Genomic DNA, 21,679 nt, shown 5'->3' on the forward strand with positions numbered 1-21,679 from the left:
CCCACACCCAGAAATCTGGAGTCAGTGAGTCTGGAATGGAACTTAGGAAACTGCATTTTTAATCAGTACCTCCAGTGATTCTGACGTTCCTTTTTGAATATACCTTTTTGAAGAACAGGCAGTTTTAAGGAGATATTCTGTCAATAAGCAGACCAAAATTTGATGAGTTGGTAATAAACAAAATTATTCCCAAGGTGGAATCACTTTTAAGAAGCCTTCTCAATCTTGTAGGTTTATGTACCTGCTGTCCAAGTTCAATTTGGAGCAAGTATAATTCCTCTTATTAACCAGGAAAGTTATTTACTCTGTGTTCTTCCATTTCCACTGTAAAATACGTTGACTCTGACATGTCATGCACCAGCTTCAAATAAGCACACCTGCTAACCCCAAGAACACTAAGGCTGATGAGTGGTATCTGAGTGAACAGCAGGCTACCTGATTATTGCCATGAAATAAGACTTCCTGAATCAGATGCCGTGCGTGTGGATCCAGCACTGTGGAGAGCAGGATTCGCAGCACGTCTCTAAGGAACCTCAGCTTAAGGGGCTGACAGGCGCCATGTCTGAGTGCTGTGAAGAGCGAGCTCCCTTTAAATCAACAGCGAACGTTGCGCTCTCAGAAACATCATTGAATTGGTGGGAAGAAACAGCCCACTCCGCTATAATAATAGGAATTTTTATTATATAATTTGATTTTCTTATACATCACTGTCCGTTTTCAACTTAAGACACAAACTGTCACATATTGAAAGTCATTATGTTTCTCTGAGATGGTATCACTAACATTTAATAGCTTGAAGTCACGTGCTATGTCAATTTTCCAAATGTTTCTGAGCCTAGAATGAAATTCATCTGCATATGAATGGTAGAAAATGTTTCCACTTACATTGTGCACCCATATCTTTAGTAGGTTGAAATTAGTGATTTCTAAAGAGGTTCCTGTGGTACTCTCTCTGAACTACTTTAATAGATTATCATCTCCAGAATTGTCTATAACTGATGTGACATATATAATCTGTAAGGCATTATGTAACTATTACACCATAATCATCAGTGTCAAAGACCTTTTATAAAAATTGACAATACTATTCTGGTAATTTACCAATGTCTCCAGATCCTTAAATACTGTTCAAAGAAATTGAATTTTACTGTGGTTTCCTTAATGAAACGATCTTTCCTATTATAATGTGAGACATTTCAAATGCTATAATTTATCATTCTTTACAAGTTAGGTCATAGTAACTGAACAAGTTTTTGTACTCTCTAAGATATTTTCAGAGTTACCATGGTAACATTGAGACAGTTTTATTTCAGACTTATACATGAATTACTTGAAGATCAATCAGAAAGATAACTAGTTATTTAGTATACAACCCATTTATATACAATCTATATACAACATCTGATACCTAAAAATATGTAATATAGGTATTTGTATTTATCAGCACTCTATCTCTTTACAACTCAAGAACATGAACTCCCAGTGTGTAACCCTGTTCTTCTGAGTGTAGACATTGTGTCAGTTGAGCATCTTTTCTATATGGACTTTAGATAATAGCTGCTCTCCAACCTTAAAGATGCCATTTCTCAGTGCATACACTTTATCTAATAACATTTACTTTTAATTTTTTAAGTAAACTAAGTGGAAAGTGAAAAATAGACAACTAATCGTTAAAAACATTACCGGAGGTTCGCCTGGTGTGCTGTGTTCTCAGTTCGGCCCATTCCTGAAGCTTTTCATTGTAACCCATTAAACCACTGAGTGCTCTGAATCAGTGGTCATCATCATCCAACATCTGTCCACCGTCCTCTCCACGTGACCAGGTACCTCAGAACCCTCACGTGGATATGGGCACATAATTATGGGGTTTTAAAGGAGAATGAAAGCATTCTTACCCAATTCTGCGTGATGCTTTGCTTTAATCACACCCACAACTCCCTTTTCTGTTACTTAATAACTGTTCAAATGTTTTCTTTTTACTGAATCCTTTATCAAACATAAGCATAATTTTTTAACTAACCTATTTTTCTGTATAAAGCAAAGAAAACAAATAATACAGTCTCTATAACTTTATGAATCATTGTTATCTACATTTTTGGACTGGCTTAGTCACAATTTCCAATTGCCACATGTCCCTGCAAGTTGGAATGGCATTCAAGGCCTGCATGGACCCAAGGGCATGGAAGGAGTCTTAATGCTTTAAAAGACTTCAGATGTACTATCAAGAAAGAAACGCCTGGCATTCTTATTTTAGACATTCAAAGCAGCCATGTGAATCTAGGAGCTTAAGTCCCATTTTCATAGCAATGTGCTTTACTATCTGCTAATGAGATAATCCCTTACTTTAAAAACAACTATTCCTAGGATGACAAGAGCTGGGATAAATGCATACAGAATCAGGAAGTCTGCTGTGAATCTGGATGTTGCACCCGGGCTGATTCTCTCAATGAACTGAATTCCTTGATTGAAGGCACACATTGGATTAGTTGTCACAGAACCATTTGAGTTGCCTGCCAGGGAAAAGATCAACATTGTGAGATATGGCATTTGGTAAATAATTGCTGACTAAGAAGTAATTTCATTAGCAAGTATTTACCAGATTCCCACTAAGAGCTTAGCACCCTGCTAAGTACCCTTCTTCATGAAAGATACAGGACATTTGAGGCAGCTTTGAATTCATTATTAGATGAAGCAACAGTGAGCATTCTGGACCCTGGCTCCATTTGAAGATGGAGATGGGCTTGTTTCCATTTGGGGTATATATTCATTCCCACGGCACTGATAAAAATCATAATCACTTATGATCACTTAGCACTGAATATCCTAAGGTTATTAATGTTATCACCTAAAGATATTAAAACAACTATTAAATTCTACCCTACTCTCTAGTTGTCTTCACAGAATGGCCTGGATTTCCGATGGCCAGGAGGACCTTGTTATGCTCCCACTGCCCTCTCCTGGGGTTGGGGAACAGCCTTTTGCCAAAAATGGCTTTACTCGGCTCCATACTATGTGCATTTGGGGAACAAGAAGACACTGCACCCAACTTCAACCTGCTCAGTAGAAACTGATCCTAGCAGAATATGCCAGAGTTTACCTCTGTGTGCATCAGGGCTGCCATTTCATGTATATACATACTTGAGAGAGACAGAAACATCGATTTGTTTTTCCACTTATTTATATGCAGTCATTGGTTGACTCTTTTTGTTGTTAATCTTCACCAAAGAATATTTTTTCCTTTTTTTTTTTAGAGAGAGTGGAATGGAGGGAGAGAGGGGGAGAGGGGAGGGGTGGAGCAGGTCTGTCATTTTCTAAAAACATCAGAGTGGCCTTAAGCTATTGACCTTTGACAGGTGTCTAACTTGAACACTGCTTATTTCATTTAAAAAAAAACATAGAAAATGTTATACTCTTATATCAAAGCAAAGTTTCAAGTCTACTTATTACAAGACATAGCTTTAATTTAAAAAATACATTTCCCTCAGGAAATTGCTTCCTCAGAATGATATGTAAAAATAATATTCCAAAATAGAATACTTACCACAAGTGAAATTACGTCCATAGAACTCATTGACTACAAGAATCTCACAGCAATATTTTTGGAATGTAAAGTAAGTGAAGATTTTAAAAGGAATGGGCATTTCTTCTATGTTCCTTAAGTAAAAGAAAAAGAGAAAGATGAAATTCAATAGGCTCTGGTCATAGTCCTACCAAATGAAAAGAAAGGCAACCCTTATTTTATGTTTGCCAACACAAATACAGCTTTTCATCTCCCATGATAAAAATGCTCAGTATAAAAAACTTCAAACAATACTGAGAAGTATAAAGAAATACCAGTGCCCAGAAAGAACTATGGTTAACATTTTGGTGATACATGTGACACATGTGTTCAATGGAACATGTGTTCCATTTTACATAAATGGAATCCAGCTCTTCATGCTCGTTCCTAACCTGCTGTTTTCAACCAGACATGTCTCAGACATCCTTCCAAGTCAGTAAGCATAGCACTCTGTCATCTTAAGTCACAGCTTGGTGGTTGATTATAGCAGAAACTTTAATAATCAATCCCTGATAAAGGATTGGTGTTTAAATTTTTGGTAAGCACCATTGATATAAAAGAAAAAACATACCTAACACCTATCACATTAGAGGTGGATATCTGTAATTAAACATAGTTGAGAGTGCTAGTATGTGAAGAGCTAACCTACCACACAGGGAAGGTGGAGAGAGCAGGCAATCATTGTGAAAATGAACCATCTCCTCTCCAGCCTGTTTCAGGAGAAACCTCATGGCGACCTTGTGAACTTCTTGTCCGCTACATAGCTTCGATCAATCAACAAATATGTATTAAATTCTTCCTATTTGCAAAGCACTAGTTCTAAGTGCTCGAGGAAGTCTAAGGAAGTATCCTACCCTTCAAGAACTCACAGTGTGGGTAGGGACATAGACTTTATTTCCTTACGACTCTAAGAGTACACAGTGCTGAGTGCTATGTGCCTAGAAAGTATTTAAAAAAACCAGTAGCATGTGTCATAACATCCTTGTATTTAATATTTATGGTTTCAGCTATTCCCAAGTGTTTCCAAGTGACCCCCAAACTCTATGACTTTCAGTTCTTGGCAATTTTCTAAGGCACAAAATTGGATTAGCCATATTGAGAGACTGCTAACTGGGAGGGACGGGTAGGAACCTGGGGAGGAAGCAGGGAAGAGGCAGGTACTCTGGGAAGGCAGAGTGGTTACGAGCGCAGGCGTGACGGGCCGCACGGGGGACGGACTGGGCTGGGAAGGCTGGAGCAGAAGATGGGAAGTGGGAGCAGCGGGAGGTGAGTTTGGAAGGACAGCCGAGAGCCAGCTGCTTCAGGGCCTTGCAGTGGATGGACGCCGAAGGACCATGAGAAAGATCGTGTTGAAATCAGTGTTTCCAGAAAACGTGGAATCGGCAGGAGGGTAGACCAAAATAAGGGCATATCAGGGACAGCGAGAAAGGGGGTAGGCTGCAGCAGAAGCTCGAGTGGGAGACGATAAAGGCCGAGAATAGGATGGCGGACAGGATGGCGGCCCCGCCGGCTAGCGTGTTACCTCCCCGAGGTGGGAACCGTCTGCCTTTACCTTGTACTGCACCGCACAAGGCGAAACACAACGTAAAAGCCCCAAATCTGTGCTTCGTCATCAGAGAAGAAAACCAACATTATTTGATGACAAGTCTACGGCGAGGCAGTCCAGGGAGAGAGCAGTTATCCATCTATTCACACAATTCAACAAATGCGCTTTGCAAACCTAACCGGGCTGGCCACTGGGAAGAACTGCGATGGTGAGTGAGACGGGTGCTGCCCTCAGGAGGCTGACAATCCATTAAAAGGAGCCTGCAACACGAGGCTCACGTGGGCTGAGAGAGAGAAGAAAGGGGGAGCTCATCGAGCCAAGGGAATGATGGGAGGCTTCGTGCAGGTGGCAGGAGAACAGGGGCACAGTGAGGGACATAGGAAGAGAGCCAGGCTGGCACAGAAGCCTTTGGAGAACTTTCCGGAGAGGGGCCCACACTGAAGTGTGTTGAAATGGCACTGTCCACGTTATCGCGTTAAATGGCGGGGGGGGGGGGCATGCATACTTTACCCCTTCACAATAGTATGATCTCATTTCTTTGAAAAATTATATAAATGTCTAGCAAGATACACAACAAAATTTAACTCTGGGCTGTGATACTTCAGGTAACTTTTACTTTCTCATACATTTCGGTTTGCTGTGCATCCCTGCCCCTGAGAACTCGCACGGTTTTGTAAGCAGAAAGGACAGGGAAGGTATTTCCAGTTGTGTTTAAAGTAAGAGGCAGCCAAACGCTCAAATGTTGCAGGCAGTCATCCAGGAAAGATGATGCTTGAGGGAAAAATATAAACTTAATGGCTAGGAGGTTGATGTGGTTTTTCAAGAGCAGAGTTTCAAGATGAGAGTGGAACCCCAGTGAAGCCTTGAGATGCTGAGATTTTGCAAAGAACCCAAAATCATTTGTTAATGTTGGCCACTGCCTCTCTTTTAAGAACAATTAATCCCTTTTTCCTACAAACCAAATACATGAAATATTGCCAGACCGACTGGAACCTGTAATGATGGAAATATGAAAGGAGATGCTGTCCAAGGCCCGGTCTATACCTCGCTGGCTTGATTCCATGCCCTTGGGGTGATTTGATCTGTGCATTTTTCATAGACCCCAGTGATCCACTTAAGCACCGGAGACAAATACAATGTAATGGTGTTGTTATAAAAAACAAACCAACCCCTGCGAGACTGATCAAACCCCGGCTCGCTTAGATTTATAATACCTCGCCTTTGTATAGCTCATTTCAGCTTATGAAGTGTTTTCACATCGATTATGTCATTTGCTTCTCTCTCAATCCCTTGAGGGATGTGGGACCGAGATCACGATCTCCACTTTGTAAATGAGGGAACTAATTTAGATAGAAAAGTGACCTGCCCGTGGGCATTTGGCAGCTAAGCGGTGGAGGAAGTCTCTGACGGCAGGGCCGGTCCTCTCCGGGCAGCAGCCTGCATCCCCGGGCAGCCTTCACAGTGGTGCGACTGGAGCTAAGCTAAATCCGAGGTTAGTTTTCTTCCTGAACGTGGATTGTTCTGAGATTAAATAACTAAGCATACAAATATAATTTAGATGCTCTATAGCTTTTTTATTTGATTTTTAAGTCAAAAAATGGCATCTTCTTCACATTTCCTCAGGGACCCATAGTTTACTTACTAGATCCCACTCAGGTCACCTGCCTCGGATCACTTTTACCCTTCCAAAATTTTCCATCCTTCCTGCTACTACTCTTGTATGTATTTTTATATACTTTTATTATTCTATTTTTCTATTATTTATATATTTTTAATATAAAATATTTCATTTATATTGTATATATTATTTATTTATTTATTTATTTATTTATTTATTTATTTATTTATTTATACGTCTTTTTCTTGGTTATAAAATGATGCCTGTCCATTATGAGAAAATTCAAAATATAGGAAAATATGAAGAAATAAAAATCTATCACCCAGAGCTAATTACTGTTAATATTCGTTGCCTGTCTCTAGTCCTGGTACTTCCTTGAGCAGTCTTGTATCCTACAGGCTCTCTTATCTGACTGTTCTCACTTCCTAAGAGAAAGTGAGGATTGAGAACTGGAGCAGAGACTCAGCACTGCAGAAGCAGAAATGAACTAAACGCCTGCTATTGAGCTTGTAAAATAGGCCGAGGGTTTTTCTAGATTGGTTTTCCTCCTATTATTACAATGGCTTATTACATGTGAATCATATTGATAACATGCCTAAATTGTCATTTCCTGATTCCTGATGTGAGGACATCAAAAAATGGTGAAGAGTTTAAGGTCTAAGCAATGATGATTCACGAGCACTATAAATACCCCGGACTATAAGGCGATACCTTCAACTAGTGTCACATAGCTCTTCTCTGGAATTCCTTAATAGTCATTACCGGGTGATCATTAACAACAAGTCACACCAACCCGAATCCTTTGACTCACCTCAGGAATCCGGATCCCACCAGCACCCCAGAGATGCAGAGCAGAGCCACTACACTGTTGACCACATTTGGATTCTGGACCATTCCAAGTAGCACCAGAGTTAGAAATTCACCAATTAAGTGGGGAGCCAGGAGAGCAGCAGAGAAATACCCAAATCTGGCAACCTCGGGGTATAAGCCCAGAGTCCTAAAAAACACACAAGATCTTCCGTTTGTCTCCAAGGGTTATCATTTAGGAAAAATGCCACACTTGCCTTCTATGAATGAGTCCGTGGTGGAGAGTGGTGGGGAAGAGGGCAAGTCAAACTCCCCTATCAAAGGCCTTCTGGGAACAGAGCCAACATCTAAGACCTTCTATTATCGTCAGTTGCTTCTGTTGGCTCCAATTCAATGTGAGCCACCTTTTCCCATTTGCAGCCCCTTCAGCTCTCCTAGGAAAACAGTCACAGCTAGCTGCCGGGAGGAGGCTGCTGACTCTCCAGGCTTCTCGGTAACTAGCCATGCTCTCCCTCGCTGGCGCGGCTCCTACCCGAGCTAGCCCACTACCCTGATGCTAGGGCTCACCCGGCCTGCCTCAGCCCGCCCCCCTGAACGGGACTCACCCGTTACGTGGGGCTGCTGACAGTGTGAAGACCCTTCACCGCTTTCATCTTCCATCAGGCCAGCCCTCCCCAGGTCTACTCCATTCCCATCTAGCCTTTTGTTCTCCAACCCTTCCCATCCATTTGACCTTCATTTTCTTGTAAATAGATTACCCTATATCCATGCCCCTTAGCGCTTATATTACTTTCGCCAAATAGCATTTCCCTAGTGAGAGCATCCTCAACAACCACTGGACATGCTGCTCTTTTCTCCATTTGTAAGACCAATGCCCCTGCTCCTCCTTCCCCTGGAATGCCCTGTTCCCCTCTCCATCTGTTGAAATGCTGCTGTCTCTCGAGTTCTCCTCCATAAAGCCTCCAAGAGTCCCTCTCCCCACCCAGCCAAGTACTCTTGGTCTCATTTGTAATTTACTTGGGATAATGGGCGTGCTGTGGGGAAGACCGCTTATTCCATCTGTGCCTCAGTTTCCTTGCCTACAAACAAGGATAACTGTATCACCTTTATAGGATGGCTGCAAGGATTACGTGAATTAATATATTTAAATCTCTTAGTGCCTGTCATAAAGCAAGTGCTCAATATGTGCTAGCTATTATTTATTATTATTATTATATTGCTCAGCATAGTATTTGTGCTTCCCTATAATACTAATCTTAAACTTTCTTGAATTAAAGTCATGTGGAGATTTGCTTATGTCTATAACCCATTATTTGAAACAAATTAGGGCGAGATGGATTTTGGAATGTGGCAATTTACAGATTCGCGGAAGGTTTGACACTGCACAGAACACACTTGCTGCAGTGGGATCTGGGGCCCCGCTCGTAATCAGACATGTTAATATTCCTACTAAACAGGAGCACTGATGCGGGAAAAATACCAAAAAACCCTCATGGTTCCCTACCCTGGAGCTCTCCCTCTATGGTCCCACTGCCTGGATAGGACCCCAGGGGAGGCCTGACCCCGAGGACCGAACACCTGTGCACACCCCTTACCAGTAGCTCACGCTGCTGAAGATCACGGTGGCAATGATGCTGAAGGGGAGGACATGCAGCACATAGGCCAGCAGCATCTGCCACTTGTGGTACAGGCCGTCCTGGCTCTCCTGGTCACTGACAGCTCGCAGCACAGGAACTGGGCACAGAGGGCAGGTTGCAGACAGTGGGTCACCACAGGGCGAGGGAGGGAGGGCTAGCCCAAGCTGAGCCTGAGGTGTGCTGGAGCTGGACGGCGAGGACCAGCTGGGGCTCTCAAGTTATCGAAAGAGGGGGCCTGCAGTCCATAGAGTTATCGTTACCTTCCACCCCAGAAATCTATACTCTCTCTGAATTACAATACGGTTGCAAAACGGTCATAATTTATTTCCTTCTCCTTAATGTGGGGGGAGGGGCGCCACCAATTCAAGGCGCACATGCAAAAGGGGCACAAATGAGTGATGCGAGCTACTCTGTCCTATTTCTGTGCAGGGTCTTGGCACAGGCCATCGGGCAACTGAGTACTGCTTCTGGATTCCCACTGAGTTTAAAAATTCGGTTGTGGCCGTCTTAAAATAAGCTTCAAAAAGGATGTAACAGTGCAAAGACGGCCAGGTATCTAGGCCCCTGGACTGCGCCGCATCCTAATGGCGAGAGGATAGCAGGGATCGCCCTTCCAAACCTTGCCCACCGGCACCTCACACTTCATGCTTCCCTGGATCCTTAGAGACCTCGGGCGGATCCACGTGGTGAACTCCTTCACACTAGGGGTGAGTAGACACCTTTCCCCAGAGAGGGAATCTGGAGAAGCCAGGTTGAGCTCAGAGAAGTACCCTGATGCCGGTGGGGTCCTGCAAGGCGAGGTATTCAAGGAGAGAGGGGCCCCGCCCTCCCCTCCGGGGTGCAGGCGTGGCCGTGGCACTCACACAGGTTCACTGCGTTGAGCATGCCTGTGTAGGGCAGGGCGCCCACGAACTGGTACAGGAGGCCCACGCGGTCCTGGAAGGCACCTTTGAGCACATCGCTCTGGACCCGCACAAGGAAGAAGAGGACGAACAAGCCCATGATCAGATTCTGAGCCAGGCGCATAAGCACAGCCAGCCTATTCCGCAGCAAGTTTCTCGTCACTCTCCTGAAAGACAGCCCCACTTTAATTCCTGTCCTGCAGGTGGACAGAAGCACCGACAACGGGCTGGGTCTCTTACCTCAAGAGAACACACAGTTTAGAGAGAGCTCCGGGGGAGTCTCTGGTTTTGAAAGGAACCATCCGTACTGTTTTCAGGTGTTTTGTTCTTTCAATATTCTCCAAGATTTTGTGATAAATTGCTGACTCTCTGTAGGCAGACTCAATCATCTGGACTCTCTTGTAGGTTTCCATTTCCCGTTCTTTGCTTTGGGTATCCACTGATGTCAGGTCCACTAAAATTTTTCCCCAAAAGAAATAACCCATGTGTTTTAAATGCACATATATACGCACTGGCTAATAATATAGGTTTCATCATTGGTTTAGGAGAATTAGCTATAAACCTCATCCCACCAGAATAATGCCTGCTGTTAATACCCACCTTTAAAATCAGAATATTTTAAAGCTACCACCAGGGCCATAAGGATCCCACCGGGGCTGTATGGGGGAATTCAGAAGCTCAGCTCATTTTTCTCTGACAGAGAAGGCATGCCCCAATTTAAAAGAGATTCCCCCATCTCTTTCTCATAGAGTATGGCAAGTTGATTGACCTAGCCAAATTAATTTCTTGAGGATTATAAACACCAAAAATAAAACCCACTAATGCTGGTGTCACCCAGGCAGAAATCTGAGGTGATCAAGTTCAAAAAATATTTATGATGGTGGGGAATGTGAATGAAAAACTTACTATAAAAATCAAAAGGGTTCGAATGTTCAGGACAAGGGTAACCGCAGCCGCTGAAGAACTCGAGCATTTCCACCGGTGTCCCACAGAAAACCAGCTCTCCGAAGCTCAGAATGGCGATTTTGTCAAAGAGCTGATTGGACAACAGATGGTATTAGTGTGTAACCAAGTCTCCAGATCCTTATGGAAAAAAGTTTCCAAGCAGTCAGTCCTTCAGTGACCTCAGCCACGCACCAGTGTTCTTCCTGCATCCAGGGGGACGCTCACAATGCACCCCTGTTCTTTTCAGCGTGGGCTGCCCCTGAGCATCCGGCCTGTCCCCAGCACCACATCTGGGTGGAGGAGAAGGACTGGGCCTGAGCAATGGACCTGAGTTTGAGCCTCAGCCGTGCTACTGAGTCGCCTTGGACAAAATATTTTAAAAAACCCCAACTCAGATCTTCATCTATAAAAGGCAAATAATAGCTCCTTAAGAGAATCCTGGGAGGATAAGTGAGACTTTTGGAAGAAAACTATGTGATTTAGTGGGAAAGAACAGCCTTTGAAGCCAACTGGAAACTTCCAATTCCAGCTTCTTATTAACTGTGTGATCGTGGCTCAATTTTGTATGATTTCTAAGTCTCGTTCTTCTCTGTAAAGTGAAAATACTGACACACCCCTCACAGGACCATTGTATGGATGAAATGGGCTGGTGCGTGGAAGGTATCTGGTAAATGGCAGGTGCTGAAGGAAGTGCGCTCCCATCCTTCGCCTCTCGCATGTCAGGAGCAATAGCTCCAACTGCTCTGGTCGAGCACTAATTAATCTCTACCCTGTGATCCTCAGCTCAGCAAACGCATGTACCACCCTTGACAAGCAGGAACAAGAGATGCCCTGCTCACCTGGAAGAGCTCGGAGCGGGGCTGGTGGATGGTGAGGATCACGATGCGGTCCCTGCGAGCCAGCCCTGCGAGGAGGGCGACGATCTGATTTGCAGTCATGCAGTCCAGGCCCGTGGTCGGCTCATCAAACAGCATGACCGCTGCCGGCAAAGAACGGGGAGATTTCAGAGTCACCCAGAATTTTGAACAGTTCCTAATTTGAGCTGGTTTACCCCATCCAAATGGTGCACAGTAAGAATTACCTGCCTGTAAACTCTCTTTCAGCCTAAGCCCTGGAGAAAAAACCTGACCTGGGAGGACCCAGCTCCCAGCTCATCTCAGGCTTAATCCTTGGGGGAACAGGGCAGCAGCTAGATCAGGCCCCCACATGGTGCTGTGGATTGTCTGGGCTCTGTCCAGGGAACCCTGAGAGGACCAGGGCTGGCAGGCTGGCACCATGTTGTTCATAGAAGGCCGAGAGGAGGCTGGTTTAAAAGACACAACCACATTTCGGGTCCAGTACTATCCAACACTAATAAGGTCTTTGGCACTGCAAAAAACTCGAACCTGTGAATCCAGGTCTGAAGTGGGCAGGTGTTTGGGTTTTTCAGAGGACTTAACTGTCATTTATTTCTACCCCCAAAGTGGCAAGGACTCTTCAGAGCATCTATCTCATTTGCCTTCTAGTGACCCAGGCCCATCTAGAGCAGGCAGTCTTGGTCTCCCCCAGTGTGACTATGTCTTCTTTGAGGTGCACGCAGTGGTGCGGTTTCCCCAGGTGGTGGGGGGAGAGACCAACCAGGCAGGGGAGCCAGGTGACAGGCTACCCACTTTGACAGCCCCTCCCCAACATAATCACTTTTAAGTGTATCCATCAAAGTCCTACTTTAATTCCTGCCATTTCATGAATACTTGCAGTCACACTGAATCTCATGGCCGTCCACAGCAGACACGGTGGTGATGCTCCTATAAGAAGTGAGGATGCACAGGGCAGGGCCCTCTAATTGAATATCAAAACATAAATGAATGTTTCTGAGTCCAAGAGCTGCTTGGTGCTTGGATGATGAAAGAGTAACAGGAACTACATGGTGCTTTCAAAAAAACCGGGTCTTCAGTTTGAAAAACCTCAGTGCAAAACCCTTTGCAAATGGAGACTGAAGAAAGGGCCTGACGTGGAAGATGCCGAGGCAGCAGCCGGTGGCAGTTCTGGGTCCCACTTACTGGGATCCTGGAGGAGCTGCGCTGCGATGGAGACCCGCCGCCGTTCGCCACTGGAAATTCCCCCAAAGTTGTAGTTGCCGATCAGCTGGTCTGCCACGTGGCTCAGACTCAGCTCGGCCATGACCGCCTCCACCTGTGGGAGACATAAAGCCCAGGAAGGCTGGTCACCGCGGGGCGGCTGTTCCAAGTCACAGCCTGAGGACGGCATCGGTGCTTGGGCCACTTCCAGACTCACCGCACCCTGGGGAAAGCACGCCTGTCGCAACAAAATCCAATTTGGTTCTAATCACAACATAATACATGCAGCTGATTAAAATAAATAATATGAATTGTTTTAAAAAGTCCTTAGAGCAACAAAAACTGCTTACACTTGCTTCCCGGCTATTCTCCAGGAGACAGTGGAGTCTTCACTCGACTCCTATTTTCAGGACGTCAGTCAGTCCAACCCGCACAGAAAAATCCCCCAAAGGCATAGTTACAACAAAGCTTGTTTCTTTTTAGTGTTTGGGTTTTGAAACTTCATTAGAATAAATGCTTTATATGTTTAAGAAAACCCTATTTGGCTTGAAATAAACCTGATTTCCCTTATGTAACCCAAATAAGTCCTGGAGTCCCCTGTGGTCCAATCTCAGTGTGGTTTTGCATCAAAGAAATATAATCCAGCTATCGAAAGTAATTAAAAGTGATGCCAATCTTCACTTGAATCTCTCTAAGGACTTTAAAGGGAACCCAGTTTATAACTTACAGCCACACTTCTTAAAATTTCTTCGCCCCTAATTCTCTCCCTCTACTTATCCCCTGTGGCGCCCTGAAATCTCTCCTTACCCCTCATTTTCAACTCCCCCCAGCAGTAACAAAAAAGTCCTTCCTGACGCTGATCAGGAAGGTTGGTCTTTTTCCTCCCTCTGCTTCTCTCCTTCCTCAGCTTATCCCCTCTATTCCTGGCTCTCCCCTCACCGAGTACCCCAACCCGCAGAAGGCCCTGGGAAAGCGGAGAAAGGGACTGAAAACAGTGATACGTATGGCAGTGATTTTTGTTTCCATACACCTCTAAGGAGATAGTGTTACTTTTATAATGGGGGGGGGAGCACTGTGTTATCAAAATAACAAAACAAACTAGCTTGGGGAAAAAGGGGACGAGTTGTGGAGCAGTGTTCCAGGGGCGGCGGGGGCAGGGGGGATCAGCATCATAGGTGGAGCTTTGACCAAAAGAAGGGACACATCTAAACAGAGCAGAGCAGCAGCAGGGAGGTTAAACACGCGTGAGTAAACCAGTAAGGTTTGCGGTGGGAAAAGGGGGGATCTCGTCCTGCCGCGAGAGGAGGATCCTGGGCCTGGCCCTGGTGCCCGGGCCAGGTCTGTGCCTCAGCAGCCAGAGCAGTGCCCCCTTCACCTGCTCGGCAACAGCAGGCGGGGAGTAGAGCTCGGCCTCTGGCCCGGAGGGGATGGCCGGCCAGGGCGGCCGTCCCGCGCCCGTTTCACATGCCTCAGCCCGCGGGGAGCCTCTCCCACGTTTTGTAAACACTGTTGAGAACAGAGTTCAGAGTCCTCGAGGGGACCCTTGGGACGCTGGGGACCCACGGAGCCCCAGCCTGCTCCATGCGCGCGTCCTCGGAAACCGCCCCGCTCCCCGCGCCCGGGAGGCACGGCTACCGGCCAGTCGTCGCAGAGGCGGCGCCGGTCCTCCGCGGCCGCGGCTCGCCCAGGGTCACGCCGCCGGCGAACCGCAGCGCTCGGCCGGGAGCAGGGCGGCCGGCGGGCCTCTCGGGCGGCCGGGGCGCGGGCTCAGCGCGGAGCCCCGCAGGCCAGCCGGCCGCCCTGCTCCCGGGGCTGGGGGCGCGCCCTTCTCCCCCAGGGGCGTGGGGGCCCCGCCCCGGCGCCGGGCTCGGAAAGGCGCTCAGGCGGGGCAGGCTGGGCGCGCAGGGCTCCGGGCGCACGTCCCGCCCCCGAGCTCCGGGAGCCCGCGAATTCCCTGCACGTTGACGCAGACGTGCATTTCCTGGGGAAAGAGCCCAGGTCCCTCCTCGGCCCTCCGGCCGGCGCGACACGGAGATGGACCCGCTCGGCAGCAGCCCCTTGGGCCGCCGTCCCCCGCCCCGAGGGGCCCCTGAGCGCCTAGGGGCGCCCTAAAGCTCGGGCGGGAAGCCTGCAGGGGGCTCGCCCCTCGCTGTCGGCCCTAAATCAGGCGGCCGCGCCCGCCTGCGCCCTGGGCGCCGAGGACCCGCCCGCCTCCCGGCCGAGGCCACCGCGGCCCGAGGCGCCGGGCTGGGGGCGCCGCGCAGCACCCACCTTCTTCGGGACGCAGCCCCGCGGGCCCGCGCGCATGGCCAGCAGCGCCGTGTAGCGCAGCGTCTCCCGCACCGTGAGGTTGCTCAGCAGCGTGTCGCTCTGCGGGAGAGGGGGCGTCAGGGCGCCGCGGGCGGGGGGAGAGGGGGCGTCAGGGCCCCGCGGGCGGGGGGAGAGGGGGCGTCAGGGCGCCGCGGGCGGGGGGGGGGGCGGGGGGAGAGGGGGCGTCAGGGCCCCGCAGGCCAGAGGTGGGGGGAAGGGGGTGGGGGGAAGGGGGCGGGGGGAGAGGGGGCGTCAGGGCCCCGCAGGCCGGGGGGGAGGGGGCGTCAGGGCCCCGCAGGCCGGGGGCGGGGCACGAGGGGGGAGAGGGGGCGTCAGGGCCCCGCAGGCCGGGCGGGGGGCGCTGGGGGGGCGGGGAGCGGGGGGGGGCGCGGGGAGCGGGGGGGGGGGCGTGGGGAGCGGGGGGGGCGGGGCGCACCTGCGGGACGTAGGAGAAGCAGTCCCGGGCCTGGTCCCCGCGCAGCGCGCGGCCGTCCACGCGCACCTCCCCGCCCAGCGCGCCCCTGCGCCGCAGCCGCCCGGCCACGAAGTCCAGCAGCGTGCTCTTCCCGGAGCCTGTGGGCGACAGGGCGAGGAGGTCCCCGCGAGGGCCGTGAGGGCCGCAGGGCCTTCCCCGCCCCGGGACGGCCAGGGCCCAGCCCTGACTCGGCTTCAGCGCCCTGGGCGAGCTCTCGGGGCACCAGGGGGGCCCTGCCTGTCCCCAGGGTCAGTGCTCTAGGCGTCCGGCTGGAGGGGCGCCGGCTGCCTACTTGCTTTTAAAGCTGAGTCCTACTGAAAAAGACAATATAGCATCAAAATAAAAGGAAAACCGGGGCTCTTGGGAACACTTGGTCCCAGGACATCTGAGTTTCTTTTTATGGTCGCCTGGGATGGTCCGGTGGTTCCCGAAAGTAGGGGGACAGTGCCTAGAATCCTGCTAATCAAGGGTGGTCCAGCCACCAGCAGCCTCAGGGTCCCCGGAGAGCTTGTTAGACCCGCAGAACCCCAGGCCCGCCTGCAGTCGCTGGAACAGATTCTGCTTTTTCCAAGATCCCTGGGTGATTCCCATGCATGTTAGAGCTTGAGAAGCGCTAGCTTAGCGAGTCCTTTGGTGAAACCACCCGCGTCAGCCGGGGAGGACAGCCTTGGACATGACCCAGTGGGTTGTTGCTAGGAAATAAGATGTCCAGCATCACTAATCATTAGGGAACCGCAAATCAAAACTATAGCAAGGGGATCAAGAGGGTGGCGTAGGTCACAGCTGCACCGCCACCTCCCGCAACCACATCAGAATTACAACTGAAATACAGAACCACCGTCACTGAGAACCTCCTGAGATCTGGCTGAACAGAAGCCCTACAACCAGGGAACTGAAGAAGCATCAAGAAGGGTAGGAGGGGCGGAGATGCCGGCGGATCAGGGCTGGATCCTGGAGCCGCGGCAGCAGGCCCACACCCAGTGCCGCGGTTTAAACCCAGGAGGGAATCTCAGCGGTGGGGGTTTCCCGGAGGAGCGAGGGGTCACAGCCCCACAGCAGGCCACCAGCCCAGGGCTCCAGGGCCGGGAAGAGACGTCCCCACAACTCCTGGCTGTGAAACCAACGGGGACTGTCCCTGAGGGTCACGGAGGCTGTGGGAGCCCCAGGCTTTCCTCATAAAGGGCCCGGCACAGACTCACTCGGACGCGCTCCCTCTGAGCCCAGCACTGGGCAGCAGCTTGAAGGGGCCTGGGACACTTGGGGAGGAACTAACCTGCCTGAAGTTGGGGCAAGAGGTGGAGGGGCGGCTTCCTCCCAGGCAGAAGGGCTGGCGGAGGCCAGTGCTCCTTTGGCGAGACCTCCCTGCACACAGCCATCAGACGGGAGTCATGTTTGAATCGCCAGCACCTGACTCACACCTTTAGCTCCGCCCCTCCCCACCTGCAGGCTCATCCAGGCCATTTCCAGGGGCTTGTCTGTGCAAGTGGCCTCTCGAGCCTCATGCTTAGGACTTTCCTAAAATCTCTCAAACAAGCAGCAGTGGGCCCCATGCGGCTTGATAAGGGGCCCCAGGCCTGGCACTAGCGGCACCTGCATTGGCTCATAGCTTGGCCTCTCCCAGACAACGCCAAGCCCAGCACAAGTAGCAGCCAACTACAATTTGCTGTGTAGCTCATGCTGGGTGGCCCTGGGCAAGGCACTGGCAGAGGCTCACTTTGCACCTCCTGGGAGGCCCTAGAAACAGTGCACCGGGTGGTCAGACTCAACCACACTGGATTATAACCCTACCACATCCACAAGTGACACACTCAGGGGGCGCACTTGGTGAACACCAAAGCCCCACTGAAGTAAATCCTGCTCCATAGGGGTGTCTCCAGCACAGCAGCTCTTTGGCTGTAGTTGCAGCTGGTCCTCACAGCCAATTGGCCTGGGGGTCAGTTCCTCCCAGTGACGCCAACAGCAACCATGGCTCAACTACAACAGGACAGTGCACACAGCCCACACACGGGAGCACTTAGAAGGCCCAGCTCAGGTGACTGGGGAGGCTGAGCCACTGGATCCTATAGGACACCAACTACACAAAGCCACTCTACAAATTCCAGGAGACATAGCAGCTCCACCTAATACATAGAAACAAACACCTGGAAGCAGCCAAAATGTGGAGAAACATATCACAAAGGAAAGAACAGGAGAAATCTCTAGAAAAGGAACTAAATGAAATAGATCCAAGCAAGCTAACAGATACAGAGTTCAGAATTTTGTTTATAAGGATGCTCAAGCATATTATTACAAAAACAACTGAGAAAATCTATAACATCATAAAGTACCAATTTGAAATGAAGGCCACACAAACTGAAATGAAGAATAATTTACAGGGAATCAACAGTAGAGTAGAGGATGCTGAGAATCAAATCAGCAATTTGGAACATGAGGAAACAAAAGACACCCAACCAGAAGAGCAAAAAGAAAAAAGAATCCAGAAATATGAAGATAGTATAAGGAGCCTCTGGGACAACTTCAAGAGGCCCAACATTCATATTATTGGGGTGCCAGAAGGGGAAGAAAGAGAGGAAGAAATTGAAAACCTATTTGAAAAAATAATTACAGAAAACTTCCCCTACCTGGGGAAAGAAATAGACTTATGAGTCCAGGAAGCACAGAGAGTCCCAAACAAGAGGAACCCAAAGAGGCCCACAGCAAGACACATCATAATTAAAATGCCAAAGGTTAAAGAAAGAGCGAGAATCTTAAAAGCAGCAAGAGAAAAGCAGTTAGTTACCTATAAGGGAGCACCCATAGGACTGTCAGCTGATTTCTCAACAGAAACCTTGCAGGCCAGAAGGGAGTGGCAAGAAATATTCAAAGTGATGAAAAACATGGAACTACAACCAAGATTGCTCTACCCAGCAAAGCTATCATTTAGAATTGAAGGTGAGATAAAGAGCTTCACAGATAAGAAAAAACTAAAGGAGTTCATCACCACCAGACCAGCACTACAGGAAATGTTGAAGGGTCTTCTTTAAGAAGAAGCTAATGAACAAAAGAATCTGATGAGCTAAATAGATCCAGAGACATTGACACATGCAACAGACGATCATATTTCAGAGGAAAGAGGGAAGTGGGGTGGAGGTTGGGAAGAGATTAACCAAAGAAGTTATATGCATATATGCATAACCCATGGACACACCTAATAACAGGGTGAAGGCATGGGGAGGGGGGTGGGAGTGAGGTGGACGGGATCAATTGGGGGGAAAAATGGGACACCTGTAATACTTTCAACAATAAAGATAAATTAAAAAAAAAAAAAAAACTACAGTGAGATACCACCTCACCCTCATTAGGATGGCAACTGAGAGAGAGCGAGAGGAGAGAGTATAAATGTATATATACAGTGGAATAGTATTCAGCCTTAAAAAGGAAGGAAATTCTGCAATATGCTACAATATGGATGAACCTTGAGGACATTATGGTAAGCGAAATATGCCACTCACGGCAAGACAAAGTTTGCATAATTTCTCTTACATGAAGTAGTTAGTAGTCAAAATTACGAAGGCAAAAGTGTAATGGTGGCTGCCAGGGGCTGAGAGGAGGGGAGAAGGAGGAGTTATTGTTTAATGGGACAGAGCTTTGGTTTACAAGATGAAGAGTTATGGGTATGCATGGTGGTGGTGGATGCTCAACGTTGTGAATATATTTGATACCACTGAACTGTGCACTTAAAAATGATTAAGATGGTAAATTTTATGTAAATTTTACTATAGTAAAAAAGGAAAAAAGAAACAAAACCGGTTAATGCCATACAGGGCAATAGCCCCATGACCTTTGGGGTCATCTTGCCTAAAAGGACAGGAATCGTTTGTTACTAGTCTCCTGCGAGGGAACATGTGGCACAGAATCTAGGTCCTAATCGATAGCATATGATGGGTCAGATAAAGTTACCTTCCCCTGGAGTGTCAGGTGACCCCATTCTTTAGTGAGGCTTTGAACACCTAAGTCATCTTTGCCTCACCAATGAAGATTTGATAAACAACACTGCTTTAGGTAAGACACCAGTGAAATCATGTCATTTTATGAAACACTCAGGAAAGTGAAGCCTTAGTCAATGAATTCCTTTCCATTTAAACTCACCGTTGCCACTGCCATCCAGTTGTCCACCTGCTGTAGCAGGGGAGTGGCTATGGATTTAACACCTCAGGCTGAAAGGCTGAGCATGCCTGACTTAATCACAGACTTCCATTACCCATCTCTAGTAAAGACAGTGCTCTAAGTGGAGAGTCAGGACATGTCAACAATTTTCAAGCAAGGACTCAGTCAAGAGGCTCCTCTGTGAAGCCAATTTGTCAGACCCTTTCAACCTTGAAATGTGCAGGATAACTGAGTGTAGTGGACACCGTTGTGTGTCACACAGATCTCCTCTTAGGGCCAGTGCACCTATTTCCCAGCTGCTGAATTAGCTTACATATTAGGCAGGGCTTGAAATTTTTCCAAGGATCTTTCTAAAGATGTCAGTTAGTCCCAGGCTCCTTGCATTCACAGTCAGACATGCCATTAGATTTCATGCTACTATAAAACTTGTTACGAACTTCTTGCTACAGCTTAAACCTGTTTCCTCAGTGTGGTGGTCAAATCAAACCACACAGCCTTTCCTGAATGCTCATGAAGAATTTAGAGCCCTCCTTCTCAAGCTTACCTGAGCTCCCCAAGATGCACATGATCTGCCCGCTCTCAACGTACAAGGAGACATCTTTGAGGATCTGCCTCTTCCACCGCTGCCGGCAAGATGCGATGTTCCACCAGGGCCCAACTCGATGGCTTTAAAGGAAACCCCGAGGGGGAAAGGCAGAGTGGGGTCTGGGAAGGGGCCACAACTTTGTCCCCCAGTAGTGATGCCAGCTCTGCCCCACCCCAGCTGTCTCTCGACACGTTCCTAGGTGTCCTCCTCTGTGGACCCTGGCAAGTAGTGACAAAGATCACCTGTGGAAAGCACCTGCCCGCAGCTGCTCCGAGTGCCAGCTCTTTCTGGCTGGCTGGGAGGTGGCAAACAGGACGCTGCTCATTCCTTCGGTTCACCCTGCATTTTTTCACCAGGCTTTACTGCACCTCGTATTGCAAGCACCCCCATTCCTCAAGTCCTCTCCATTTACATCAAACAGCTTGCACACCAGGGGAACACACGGGAAGGGGCAAGGGGCACAGGGGCACGAGGCAGAGCACAGCTGCCCAGTTGGCATAGCTTCCAGGTGCTGCCACGGGCAGGAGGAGGGGCCGTTGTTCCTTTATCACTGGCAGCCCTTCCCTCTCCTCTCTCCACCTCGATCCACTAAAGAGGGAGCTGAAGCCTCCAAACATGCCCCCATCAGCGAAAGCCAGCGGAGGGGCGAGTGGTGCCGTCACCTTGGGTCATGCCCGCTTACCTGACACTGTAGGAGGCATGGAGAACCCCCAGGCTGTGCCGAGGCTTTGACGTAGCTGCAGGAACGTCCTCTGATGAGCACCGGGAGCCTTTGTTTATTTGGAGTCCTAAGGACCCCACAGGAGTCGAAGATGGGAGTTCACTCATGGTCAGCAGGCAGCAAAGACAGGAGGACTTTCTAGTGCCCGACCTTCCCTGGAGTGGCCTCGGCTGAGGAGCCGGCCGCAGACCTCACCTGGCCCTGGAGTCCCTCCTTTGGCCTACCCAGCAGCGGGACGGAGCTTGGCCATAAAGGACATTATCTGATGTACCTTTAGCCAGAGCTGTGTGTGTTATCTTGGCAGTGGGCAGAGCACACACGCCGTGTTTGTGGGAAAGCTGGCCAGAGAGGATGCTGGGAGACAGACAGT

The 21,679-nt window shown here is 48.7% G+C and overlaps 1 protein-coding gene across 2 annotated transcripts; it reads right to left on the reverse strand.

Annotated features, from left to right (window-relative positions):
- Positions 1 to 626: 626 nt before the first annotated feature.
- On the reverse strand, positions 627 to 21,419 carry ABCG5 (ATP binding cassette subfamily G member 5). Of its 2 annotated transcripts, XM_087823525.1 has the most exons (14): positions 21,271 to 21,419; positions 20,547 to 20,668; positions 15,818 to 15,954; positions 15,343 to 15,441; positions 13,054 to 13,186; positions 11,854 to 11,993; positions 10,976 to 11,105; positions 10,310 to 10,523; positions 10,031 to 10,236; positions 9,126 to 9,264; positions 7,535 to 7,720; positions 3,542 to 3,654; positions 3,054 to 3,056; positions 627 to 2,510 (listed from the first exon to the last, which is right to left on the reverse strand). In XM_087823525.1, the coding sequence occupies exons 1-14, from the start codon at positions 21,414 to 21,416 to the stop codon at positions 2,317 to 2,319; spliced, it is 1,962 nt and encodes a 653-aa protein (XP_087679651.1). In that variant the 5' UTR covers positions 21,417 to 21,419; the 3' UTR covers positions 627 to 2,316. The 2 variants fall into 2 exon arrangements, with proteins under 2 accessions (XP_087679651.1, XP_087679650.1); XM_087823524.1 differs by lacking the exon at positions 3,054 to 3,056 and having other exon boundaries at positions 629 to 2,510; positions 21,271 to 21,416.
- Between the last annotated feature and the right edge of the window lie 260 nt (positions 21,420 to 21,679).

This window comes from Miniopterus natalensis, chromosome 13, assembly GCF_054644295.1.
Source record: "Miniopterus natalensis isolate mMinNat1 chromosome 13, mMinNat1.hap1, whole genome shotgun sequence".
NCBI lineage: Eukaryota > Metazoa > Chordata > Mammalia > Chiroptera > Miniopteridae > Miniopterus > Miniopterus natalensis.